The sequence below is a fragment of the Vulpes vulpes genome, chromosome 7, assembly GCF_048418805.1.
Source record: "Vulpes vulpes isolate BD-2025 chromosome 7, VulVul3, whole genome shotgun sequence".
Classification (NCBI taxonomy): Eukaryota; Metazoa; Chordata; class Mammalia; order Carnivora; family Canidae; genus Vulpes; species Vulpes vulpes.
This window is the reverse complement of record NC_132786.1, coordinates 105128582-105142091: the sequence shown is the minus strand read 5'-3', so window position 1 is coordinate 105142091 and position 13510 is coordinate 105128582. Positions and strand designations below refer to the sequence as shown.

Here is a 13510-nt window from a genome sequence, read left to right as displayed (position 1 = left end):
TGATTTTTATGTTTTTTTTTTTTTTTTTTTTACCAGTAGTGTTTGGTCAGACTGTACCTTCCCCTTTAACAGAGAAGAAAAGCTTATTATTATTATTATTATTATTATTATTATTATTATTATTATTTCTGATGTCAGCTTAAAGTTTGGCTAAGATTCCTACCATATTAAGTCTGGTAATAGTACCTTAGTGACTACATAGTGAAACCGGGCCCCATTCATAAAGTAGAGAAGGATGTGGAATTAAGTAAGTAAAGCCATTTGCAGGTGAGGTGTAATTGGTTTTATACTTATGTTATTGATCTGGAGCTGAGCAAATCGTAGTGGATTCAGTCCAATTCTTGCCCCCCCCCCCCCCCATACAATTCAGGCCATCACAGGGGCTGTGTGTGTGTGTGTATCTGCAGGCATGCCATCTCAGGGTGGTATTAGAAGGAGGCAGAAGGCATCAGGTGTTACCTTTGTGACTTATTTACAGCCTCCCAGGAAGTCATATTCCAGGCTGCTTGCTGGTGAAGGATGGTGAAGGCAAGTGGCCAAACCTCAGCTTTCTTCAAAAGTGAGAACCTGTGTGCTGAGCTTTGAAAAGGTGGCAGTTTATTTTTTCATTTGCAAGAATTTAAAAACTTTGAACCTTGTGTGGTTTCAAGTTTTTCCCTGTGTGATCCATATGGATGGTGGTAGAAAGCAGTTAGCACTCCTGTGTGTGTGAGTGTGTGTGTGTGTGTGTGTATGTATTAGATACCTGTCCTTGTGTGTATGTGTGTGTGTATTAGATACCTGTCCTAGCCCCTTGGACTGTAGGGGAAGGTGTGGGGGGTGGGCAGTTTTTCTGGAGATCCAGACCTACAGAAAAAAAAAAAACAAAACAAAAAGGAAAATTAGAGTACCATTCGGTGGTTTGGTGTGTGCTGTGTTTGCCTCTTAGGGGTTGTGATGGCTTTTGAGAGGTTTCTGACTTAAACTGCTCGAAATTGCTGAGCCAAGACATGATGTCATCTTTTAATTTTGTTTTCAGACCTTACCAGTTAGCTACAGAGCAGTTGTACGTCTCATCTTCTCAGATCTTTACAGTTGTGCTGGGAGATAAGGTTTATTCTTGACAGTGTTAAGGTGTAAAAGGAGCAAAACCCACCACCACGTTTACAGCCCCCGGGAGAACTTTTCCTCCCCGGTGATGGTGACTGGGGGCAGAGGCTGACGGAGTTGCGGCCCGTCTGGGGCTGGTGCCCGGCGCTGACCTGCGGAGTGCGCGGCCGCGGGCGGGTGGTGGTGTGGGTCCGACCTGCCGCGTCGCGTCGGGGCTCCCGGGACCCTGCTTTCTCCAGCCGGCCGGCCGGTCCCCAAGCTTCGATGCATGCGTGCGTGAGCGGAGACCCCTCCCTCCGCGGAAGAGGAATTCCAGCCCGCCAGGCCGAGGGGCTAGGGAGGAGGCAGGCTGACCTTTTCTCGCAATCGAATTAGGCTGTTCCCCGAATTGCAGGCGGTCTGCAGCCGGGGAGATGTACGGAGGAAGCGAGGGGCACGACCCCAAGGGAAGGTAGAAGAGGGCTAACGCGCTCGCTAGCTTGTGGTTTGCAGGGCTGCTCCGAGCACAATAAAAAGCTTCAAATCTCTTTTCCAACCAGCCAGAGGAGCGCTTGATTCGTCCAGGACTTTTATTGCCCGCTTTTGAAATATTACCCTGGCTCTGAGCTACAAAGCCGCAGATCCAGTCCCATTTGTCTGGCGAGGGCGCTGCCCCAAACCCAGGGCTCCGGCTCACAGCTCCGATGACGGGAACCCTGGGGTTCAACACTCCCAAGTGTCCAGGGTTCGAGGACCGCAGAGCCGAAGGGAGCGTCTCCCAGGAAAGCCCCAGCAACTTCTCTGCGCTCGCCGGGTCTTGGCGCAGGGCGAGCGGGGTCCCTGCTTTGCGCAGGGTGGCGGCCCAAGGTCCCCTCGCACATCCAGGGGGTGTCCGGTGCCTGGGAGACACTGGTTTTGTTCAATTCGAAAATAAATGGGCACAATGTGGATTTTAAGAAATAATCCAGATTTCAAAAAACTTCAAAACCGACTGAACAAAAATTTCAGGAATCAATTCTGCTTTAAAGTTCTTATATGTTCAAAAAGAGGGGGAAAAAAAACCCCACAAGAAAGCAGCAAAAACAGTTCTTACACTTTTCACGTCTCCTTAGGAAATAATTTATAGCCCCCCCCCCCCCCCCCCCCAGTGTTTATTAAATCTTTTTAGTTGCCTTATTCCCTTTCAGGGATTAGTTTAAGAATAAATACATCAGGACTGCTCAGAAAATATAGATCTTTTCCCTTGCTCCATCTCTGAATCTCTCCCCTCCCCCAAACAAATAACACGATTCTTCTTGCAGTCTCACACTCTTGCAACAAGCATTTCCTTATTACAGAGCATGGGTCACAGTTTTAAAAATATTTTTTTGGAGCATTAGGAAGCCCTATGTAGAGCATTGCAGCTTTTTATGTTTTCTGAGTTTCTATAGAGCTGAAACAACCTTTTAAAGAAATAACTCTTGGGCTGTAATTCCTTCTGTTATTGCTTCCGGAGATAGAAAATAGATCCTGTTTGTTTAAATTTGGATTGTGTAATGAAAATGTAAAATAGGCAATTAAATACTTGTGGATAGGGGAATTAAAGACAAACACTGAGTGAAAGTAACATTAAGCAGACCATTCACCAATCATTGTGCCGGAGTCTCCCAAGTATTGAGTCCAGCTGGAAGAAAGAATCAGCAGTAGTGATGCTACTCCTTCCCTTATTCCACTTTTCTTAGTAGATTTATTGTAACCATCTCAGAGAACCCAGTGATCTTTTCCATTTCAGCTGTGGTCTGAATGTCCCAAGGTTGCTCATTTCTCTGGGTACAAAATTTAAAGAGTTTAGAGGAGGTGCTTTTTTTTTTTTTTTTAAAGTTTCTTTTTTTTTTTTTTTTTTTGAACTCACTTTAGAAGTCTGAGTCTAATTTGGACTGGTTATGGATTATGTCTCTCTGCCCCCTTCTTCAAAATATAGCTGGCTCAAGGGAAGAGAAGCTGTGGCATTTTGCTTTCATTTCGTTTTGATGCTTACTTGTAACAGTCATTAATGGACTTTAAAACAGAAAGCTATTTAAAAAAATTATTCCAAGATTAAATTTTAATTCTTTCACTTGTCATATTGATTTAGTGAAAAATTACCTTTATACATTTATTATGACTGTATGGGATAACAGTTTTATTGCCTATTGGATAAAGATACTATTATAATCAAGAATTTAAAATCAATTACAACATTCTATCTCAAATACTAGGTTTTAAATTGTTAATTGTAAGTACAATTGAAAGACTGTTCTAATGCTTTGAATTAATTACATATACTATTATCATATGCTTTGGTACCATCTTTTTATCAGTGTGTTAGGAGTCAAAGTAGTTAAATAAAAAGAAAGTAAAACATACATATGTTTCTTTAATATGAAATATGGATGGTTTACAGTCATAACTACTTTAAAATTTTTTATGGTATCCTTTATATTAGATATCTCAAAGTAAGATTTGAACTGCAGAATATGGAATTAATTTAAAGTTGCACAATGATTCATGAACAATATGAATGGAGCTATTATAAAATCAAATGAGTAAGGACTAGTTGGAATTTTGTACTAGAGAGAACTACAAAGCAGAATAGTTTACAAATTTACTAAATTAAAAAAAAAAGAGGCCTTGTGGAAATGTTATATGAAGCCATGGAAATCTTATTGTATTATATAGTCGTGGTTACTATATTTTTAAATAGTTGACGAATCTATTTTTGCTACTTCTTTCTTTATTTAAAGAAATATTTCCAGGTGGTAATACCAAGGCAGGAAGAACGCACAAAGCCACACCGCAGATTGTCTTTTTTATTTGAAGGTGGCAGGTCAGAATGGGTGGGGCAATAGGAAGGAGGAGGGTTTGATTTGGGAATCTTGGCTAGAAGAGATTTATTTTTTCCTTGAAAACATTAACTATTACATATACCTGAAAATGGATTACACTGGGAAAAACAGGTCCTTGCCAGAGACATTAGCTTATATTGATATAATATTGTGAATGACCCGTTCATACAGGAGCTTACAAAATACTGTAAAATGATAGTAACACATGCATAAAAGCTCTGTGCTTGCTTTTATATGAAAGAATTTGTTTTATGGGCACCATAGTTTATTAAAACTTGTGTGCTTCTCCCTGGTTTAATGATGCCAAACATCCAAATAGCATTTGCTGTGCTAAGCATAAGTAGAGCATACAAATTTTATTAGCTAAGTGGTGAACAGATTTATCCAACTTAGTATTTGAAACATATTTCAACTGTTATGCTTGGGATTGATAAATAACTGTAACAAATTGTACAGATATTAACACTTATGGGTAGAAACAATCATTGTCCTATTTGTCTTCACAAAAAATGATTCTTTCCTATAATTTGTATTCTATTTCTTATATTTCATGGTTTAGATGTTGAAACATTTGTGGCAGACACACTGAGAGGGGAAAATTTATCCAAGAAAGCAAAGGAAAAAAGAGAATCCCTTATTAAGAAGATAAAAGATGTAAAGTCTATGTAAGTCACTTACTTGCTGTTTTATTACTTATTTCTTACTTAGAAGGAACTTTGTAGTTAACATTTTAATAAAGAATAATCATGGAATTACCTTTTTTATGTCCTAATTTAATTGGTGTTAATATTTTAAGGACAAAAAATATGTCCTTTATAATAAGTTTTTAAAACCGACATGCTTATCATATTATCCTTTTTTGGTGAAGGTTCTTGATTATATATTTTTCCTAAGCATTCTAACAAAATCCAACTGTTTATTTTGATTATTTGAGAATATATTTGGTTTAAATAATAGGATAAAGGTAAGTTGAAAATCTTAGTATAAATACCTCTAGATATGGAAATGAGTAAATGTAAGGTATATCGTGGCTATTAAAGATTTTGATTTTAAGAATACTTTAAGACTAAATCCATAAGCCTTTTGGAATTGTCATTTCAAGATAAGAAGTACTTTTTTCTCTAAATGTGTATTTATAATAGATTATAATATAGATTTTAAAATAGTTTTGAATTATTGCAAACAAATAGACTTTGTTTTGATTTGTCAACCCTCATTTAAGATAGAATATTCTTGCTTTATTTTCCAGCTATCTTCAGGAATTTCAAGACAAAGGTAAATTTTCAAGTTTGTCAAACTTGAAGTTTTTTTTCCTTGTGGAGATGTTCAATAGGGTAATCTAAAACATACTGAAATTTGATAGTTGGGATCAAAATTTAAATTTCCATATTATATACTTAGACTTTCAAGATGAGAGTGCTAGCTCCCCCTGCTGAGAAAAAAATTAAAAAGCATATCCAGAATCTACTCTGCACAATCTCCTGATGCAGAAATATTAGGTATTTAACATTTTTAGGTGTTTTAATGTTTACAAGTGGCAGAAATTTTTAAAGAAAAGTATATACTTGCCATTACACGTGGAATAATTTGGTAAAGCAGAGATGAGATACCATGCTAACATTACTCAACACATATCTATAGATGTGATGGGATCAGGAGGGCCTTGTGGCTGGGGGCTCATAGGGAATGTTTTTAAAGGATAATTGCCTTTTAAAAAGTATCAATTAAAAAAAATAATAAAAAGTATCAATTTTTGTTAAAAAACATGAGTAAATTCTTTTTCAAATGCTGATTTTTATTATTGTGATTCTTTTGATATGAGTCCATGTATGCTATAGAAATTTTTAGAGTAGGGAGTTCAATATAATTTTTTCAAAACATGTGAGAGTGCTGGTAACCTGATGGACTTCTTGTAGATTTGGAGGATAATTATTTAGTCGATTGAAAAACCAAATGTGCATAGAAGTTCCTACTTTTTCATGTCTTTGGTTCTATAAGGGAAACTGAGCATGGCCCTTACTTCCAAGATGCTAATTCGCAGGTCGTGACCTGAAGCTTGTGGATGCTGGTATGAGGGTCACAACATGAGGTCAGCTAACCTATGTGGAGTTAGGATCTGGGTTTGGGGAAAAATAGCATGGCATCTTCTAACTGGGTTTAACAGATATCACAGAGTAATTCCTATCTCTGCCTGCTGATAAGTAAGAGAGTAATGACAGTTTCCATAAACCAAGTACTTAACCAGACAAACCTAAATCCAAATAGGTAAAAGGAAACCATAGTTTCTTTTCACGTTAAATCATCAAGATCCTTGTGACTGGAGGGAATGAGAAAATATTTTTTTTCATATCAAATTTGTAAAACTATTAAATAAAGAGAAGAGGAGGAAACTCCTCTTCCCACAAATACCTACTTCTTTGTACTCCACAACCAATACTCAACTGTGGGTTTAATCATACTGCATTTTGCTTAATTTAATACAGAAATAATGGATTTATGGATTCTTATTATAACTTTCATACAGTATACTATTTATAGAGGAATACTAGATTTCAGGTTCTGTCTTAAAAGGCATATTCTGTTCCAGTGATTATTTATCAAAACTCATTGTGACTTAATTTTTTGTACATTAAAAAATTTTAAGCTAAGAAAGCATGATAAGTCATTGTATAATTGTATATGATTCAATAACAATGGAAACTTTGCCTTTGATATTCTGGTTTAGGACTTGTTCAGATGTGTAGATATTAAAATTATATTGCTGAGATAGTCTTTGTCTCTAAAGGGAATGGAAATTTATATAGTATTAGATAGAAAGTGAAAAATGAGCCTAGAATAAGAGTTGAAATAGCACAGAAATCAGATTCCCCATAACCATCTTTCCCTGATAAGTCATTTGTAGTTCATTACTCCTGTATTGACTTAACTAATCACCAAGAGTGCCTGCTTAAAAGTAAGCCTGTGGATAAATTAGGTGTATACCTTGGAAAATATGAGAAGTGAAGTAATTTTATGCCATTATACTCTCAAAGTATATTCAGCTTTGTCCTAAAAAAATTATTCCTGTAGTTAGGAGTAGCAATGCTAGTACAGACTTAATAGTTGCAAAATAATTATTCAAGACACGTCTTTTTTTTTTTTTTAAATAGCAGATTAGTGATTATCAGATCCCTGCATTGAGTGGGTTCATCTAAATATGTTTCAATAGTGCTGGTTTTCTTTTTTTCCTTACATTCTCTCTTTAGGGTTTTAGGTTGTCTTTATCCAGGGAGACCTGGGCAGAATTTCTTTTGGCTGTTTTCCTGCTCTTTCTCTCTCTTTTTCTCCCTTTCTCTTAGGTCAATATGGGGTCACAATGAAGTAAAAAGAGGATATTTTCTTCCATTTTATTTTTATATTCCTATTTACCTTACCTGTTTTGTCTTTTTAATGTGGCAGTTCAATACCATTTTAATATCATTAATGGAAGAAAAAAGGACCAGGTGAACAGTTCTTAAATAAAATGAATTAATTCAGTTATTCATTTTTAATTAGTGAATTATTAGTTTATTTAATGTACATGGATGTTTATTATCCTTCCTTACTCCTCTATGTATCTCCTCCCTCCTCTTACAGTGTAGGTACTTTATCCTGAGATTTAACAATACAGAATTTATAGTTTAATGTTTTTCATTCTTAAAACTAGTTGAATTGATACAGTTGTTGAAACAGTGAGCTGCATAGGTCTTAGAGGATTTTAAAAAAGTATTATTATTATTATTTTTTTTTGGTTAGAATAGTTTGCACTTGTAGAAACTTATTTTATTACAGTGCCTCCTAGGTATTGAAGCTTGTTCAATTAAGTTAATTTTCTATTTGCTGTTTATATTCATTTTCAGCTGTTGTCTGAAAAGTTCCCATTTCATTTCTTTAATTTATTAAGGAATCTTGATTGTATCTCCTTCTATACTCAAGTCTAGATTCTCCATTGAGGTCTGATAAATTGTGACTTTAGAATACATTATTAGTTGATTTTCTAAGTTCCTTAATTTTACTTGTATATAAGAAAGATTTGAATCTAAGCAACTAGAACCCATCTTGCTTAGACTGGTCTCTGTTACTTATTTGTAAGTTTGCCTATTCTATCTAGAATAGAGAGCTCTTTCTTTCTTTCTTTTTTTTTTTTTAAAGATTTATTTATTTGAGAGAGAGTGCGCTCGCTTGGGGAAGGTCAGAGGGAGAAGGAGAAGGAATCTTTTTTTTAAGACTTTATTTATTTAGAGTGGGTGGGGGCAGAAGCAGAGGGAGAGAGAAAATCTCAGGCAGACTCCATGCTGAGCATGGAGCACAACTGAGGGCCTGATCTCATGACCTTGAGATCATGACCTGAGCCAAAATCAAGAGTCAGATGCTTAACCAGCTGAGCTACCCAGGTGTCCCAGAGAGAGCTTCTCATATCCTTCAGCTATTGTACATAATGGGGTAACTATCCCTAGTTTCCTGTTCTTAGTTGCAATATAGGATAATAGTATAGAGTGTACTCCTGAATGTAGGCTTCATGCACTAATTATGCTACTTTCAGAATTATTTTGGAATGGAATTATGATTATTTTAGAATTTGTTCCTGTCTTGTGACATAGTCCTAAGACCCTTAAATGTGACCTGAAGTAATTATTTTTTATTTTATTTTATTTATTTTTTTAAAGATTTTATTCATTTATTATGAGAGAGACAGAGAGAGAGGCAGAGACACAGGCAGAGGGAGAAGCAGGCTCCATGCAGGGAGCCCAATGTGGGCCTCAATCCAGGGACTCCAGGGTCACACCCTGGGTCAAAGGCAGACGCTTAACTGCTGAGACACCCAGGCATCCTGTAATTATTTTTAATTTTTTATTTTTTTTTAATTTTTTATTTATTTATGATAGTCACAGAGAGAGAGAGAGAGAGGCAGAGGCATAGGCAGAGGGAGAAGCAGGCTCCACGCACCGGGAGCCCGATGTGGGATTCGATCCCCGGTCTCCAGGAGTGCGCCCTGGGCCAAAGGCAGGCGCCAAACTGCTGCGCCACCCAGGGATCCCTGTAATTATTTTTTAAATGAAAATATATTACTAATTGAGTAAAGACTGTTATTGACTGAGTATATGACAGAATTTTCTAATATATATTAGGTATATGATAAAAAAGTTTACTTGTATCTTGCCCTTATATTAGTCTTTTTTTCCTCCAGTGATAATTTAGATATGATTAATTTCTTTATAGAATGATTAAGATAATGTGAAAATCCTGTCTATGCATGACACATGTCTACTGACATTCAGTAAATATTATATTAATGTGTATTCTCAGGTTCAATTCAATTTCATTTATCAAGAGGATTTAAGTTGATCTTGATTTATATTTCAGTATTCAAATAATTTTGGGGGAAAGAAGGACATATTAACATGAGATAAATATTTCAAGAGAATGTTTTGAAATTTGTAAAATTTTACTGTCTATTGCTTAAAAACATGTTTATATTGCTTTCAATTCCCTTTAGATGCTATAGCTAAAAAGCTCTCATTTTCTTCTTTGAAACATTTTTCCTCTAATTAAAAAAATTATGTAATCAATTTTGTCCTTGAGACTTCATTGATATTGTCAAATATGCATAGATTTACTTAACAATTTCCTTTGACCTAATTTGTATTATTAAGTTTATTAGTGTACTAAAGTGCCTTTTTAAAATAAACTGTTAGGTAAGGAGGGATTCATTTTAGTTTGTTCTTTAAGAACAGTAGAAAAGTCAAAAGTTTCGATGATGTTTAATTTCCTTTCTTTTACCCTTTCTAACATAGTATATATGTTCGGTTGAAAATTATCCCACCAATGAAATCTGAGCAAATAACTTGAGCACCCCTCTGCCCCCTTCCCTTGCCCATCTCTGGCCTTGTACAAATATATTAAGGATGTCTGAAATTATGGGTCCTATAGTAGTAGAAATATATTTCAGAGGTAGTGCTTGAGAAATATCCTTATTGTAAAGCTCCGCCTCACATTTGCATGCTATTAAGCTCTCCTGTTGCAGATGAGTTATGAACAGAATCTCCTTCCTTGTGATCTAAATCTTTCAAAGTTTTAAGAATTAAACTACAGATTCCCTTAAGAAATGACAAGTTGAATGTTAAGTTCTGTTTAGCTGTATGTTATTACTTGAGAAATTAATTTGGACTACTGAACAGAGTAGAGAATTAGAAATTAATTTGTTTTCACTCAAGGCATTTTTCTCCTCAAGTTTGTCTTTCATGTTCTAAAGAGGAAAAGACTATCACCTAAGTTTTAGGTATATTATTTAGTTTATTTATTTATTTTTTATTTATTTATGATAGTCACACACACACACACACACAGAGAGAGGCAGAGACACAGGCAGAGGGAGAAGCAGGCTCCATGCACCGGGAGCCCGATGTGGGATTCGATCCTGGGTCTCCAGGATCGCGCCCTGGGCCAAAGGCAGGCGCCAAACCGCTGCGCCACCCAGGGATCCCCTTTTATTTAGTTTAATGCTTACCTGATTGTGTTTCAGCTAGAACCGTTTTTTGGTTCAATCACCTTCAGCAGTGGTAGAGGCCATGACTGTTCAGCTGCTGGTGGGCTTCATCTACAGGCATTTAGGAAAATGTTAATTGATGATGAACAATGTAACAAGGAAGGAATAATGGTGATTTGAACTCAAGTATTATAAACTTAAAAATGTTAATCAGAGAAATATGCAGCTGTGGTAAGATTCAACTTTGATTTTGCCGTGATATTTAAGTTGTCACTGAAATTATAGAAGGGGAAGTCTTGGATCATTGTCTTTTAGACTGTTAACTTTGTATCGTTAATTAAACTTTTAAAAGTTGTGGGATAAATCAAATGGTTTTCTAGGGAAACAAGAAACAGTATTAATGAGCAACAACCCCATAATTATCCTTGTGAGTACATAACAGGGACACATTCATGTCTTTTCTTTGCGCAATAACTTTTACAAAGAAGTATTTTTAAACTGATCATTAATTTTATGACCACAGAAATGAGATGCAAAATTTATGCTGTTGTCATTGGCACAGGCTCAAGGCACCACTGACATTATGTGTGATTGTAATAGAATGGCTGCCAACTAATGATTCTGTAGACATTTCATTTGAGCATGCTTTTCTTTTAGATGTCTGATTAGGCTGTAATGCTTTCAATTATGTCTGTAAATTGTATTGGATACGTTTACCTGATGCCCATTGTTGCTTTGGAGTTCAGTTTTCTATTACATAAACACAAGTTGAACATTTACCTTTTAATTTATAGAAGTCTTTGCAGGTATAGCTGCAAATACTCAGCCCCTGGGGAGGAAAAAGAAAAGCTTTGCACTACTCAACAGCGACCCCTGTGTTCAATTAAAGGTCCTGATAGTACAGCTCTTTCTTGGGTTGAAAAACAATAATTGGGAAGGAGGAAAAGGGATGGATCATCATTGGAACAGCAGTAAAAAGAAGAAGACCATTTTGAGCAATGATGTGTCCTTTTAACTTTACGCAGGTTGGAAAGGGAATAATCCTATATAGATACTACAGAGATTTTTAAAAAATCGTGTTTTTTACTTTCTGAGTTAATTCAACGGAACTTAAAAATGAGGAAAAAAAGGAGGGGAGGTAGGGAAATGAAGTCAGCAGCATTTGATTTATTTTATATTTGATAAATATAAATTATCATATTAATTACAAAAACATTTGAAATGAGCTACAGTTCTTAGAATGGTAAACTAAAGACAATTTCACTTTAATAAATAATACAAAAGGCTTCTTTTTTTTTAAAAAAAAGCATGAAAACCACAGAAGTTTTAACATGTTAGTAACCCAGTTGTATAAAAATATTCTTGTTATATTAAATATTATTTAATTTATAGCTTTAATAATGATCTTTTGATGTGATCACATATATATAGAAATATAGATTGGTGTGTGCATGTGTGTGTGTGTGTATACATGGATACACTCATAAAAATATGTAATGGATATTATCAAAAGATAACATCTTAATTTTTCAAAACTTTTTAACTTTTATTTTTTTCTGTGTATTTCCACATAGAGTTTAATAGATGTAAGCCTGAATATATGACTCTTTTTCAAAATCATTTCCATGTGTTCATTGGTTTTACTCTTGTATTTTTATATTCATAATAATATAATATGTTGAGTGCTAAGCTCAAGTAATATATTTGAGGTATTCTGATGCTTTTTTCACAAGATTTATTTTATAGTTCATGATATGAGATGTCCTTAGAAAATTCATACCATAGTAATTCTTACTTTATTAAGAATATAAGGATATTCCAGCAACAAAGAGCAATTGAGAATTTTGTGATCTTTACTGTATATTCCACAAGCTGTTGTTCCATGTCTGAACATATTGTTACTAGCACTTTATGAAGCTCTCTCTTACCTCATATTTGAAATCAGAGCATTTTCCTTTCCATAAGAGAAATATTGTAAGGGATCATTGAAAGTTCCAAAAAGTACTCGAAACATTTTGAAAGAAAAAGAGATTAAGATCTAAAGAATGAATAGTATTTACCCATGTTCCTTGGAATTTTATTTGGGGAAGAAACATCAGCGTATGGTACCTGGTGGTGGAATCACTAAGAACAGTAAGCTAGTCTTCTATATTCTGCTCTTTTTGCTTTGATGGGAGATATCCCTATCTTTTTCAGGATAAGGATGATGGATGCCAATGAAATGCCAAAATTATAAAGAAATAGAGATGGATATTGATTTTTAAAAATTACTTTGACAGTGTTTTGAAAAGAACTATTTCCTCTACCGAAAATATGGTGAAAAATAGGGTGCCACCCATTAAATGGATGTCAGAGGATACAGATTTTTTTTTTTTTTTTTTTTTTTTTTTAGAAACTAGTAGCTTTAATCTGGATCTACTCAGCAACCATGGTCTAAAAGTAATACTGTAGGTTCTCTAGGATTCCCATGGAGATTTTCATCATGCTTTTTGGGTAACCCCTGAGGTAGCCAGTTTCCTCTTGAATTGTTGACAGACAACTGATAACAGTATTAAGCATACATTTTTTTCAATTTTATTGAATTTTCTTTGGATATGGTTGTATATGGTTGAAAAATGAGTGCTTATATGTAACCAGGCTAGCAAATATATGATTCACTCTTTTTTTAAAAAAATTATTCTAAATGACTATGTGGAAAAACCCAAACCATAACATTTTGTGGTAGGGATTAAATGACTTCAAACCAACCAGCCAAACTAGGATTTGGAAATCATGTAGAAAACTGGCTAGAACATTAAAAAAATGCTAATGTGTCATTGAATGAAAATCGAAGGTGTCAAATTGTAAATCACTTTTTTTGAACTTAAAAGGGTTATATGAGTTTTAAAGTAGTTTTTCCCATAAAGAATTCCTGCTCTTGAAAATGAAACTGAGTATTTTTAATCTACTGTAATGTAACACTGTGATTTTTCATGAAAATATAAGATGTTCATATGGCTTTGAATTATCAATTTCTCATCATAACTTTTCAAATTATTGAGTAGATAAATGGACTTAACTTGAATTTTTTTCT

The 13510-nt window shown here is 34.9% G+C and overlaps 1 protein-coding gene across 6 annotated transcripts in view; it reads left to right on the top strand.

The window, feature by feature from the left end:
* Positions 1-13510, top strand: part of SKAP2 (src kinase associated phosphoprotein 2) — a 174626-nt gene that overhangs the window by 5380 nt on the left and 155736 nt on the right. For all 6 annotated transcript variants that reach the window (XM_025993099.2, XM_025993100.2, XM_072764619.1 and 3 more), the window contains exons 2-3: positions 4492-4597; positions 5182-5207. In XM_025993099.2, coding sequence (XP_025848884.1) covers positions 4492-4597; positions 5182-5207 — 132 coding nt within the window. The remainder of the gene's footprint in view (positions 1-4491; positions 4598-5181; positions 5208-13510) is intronic.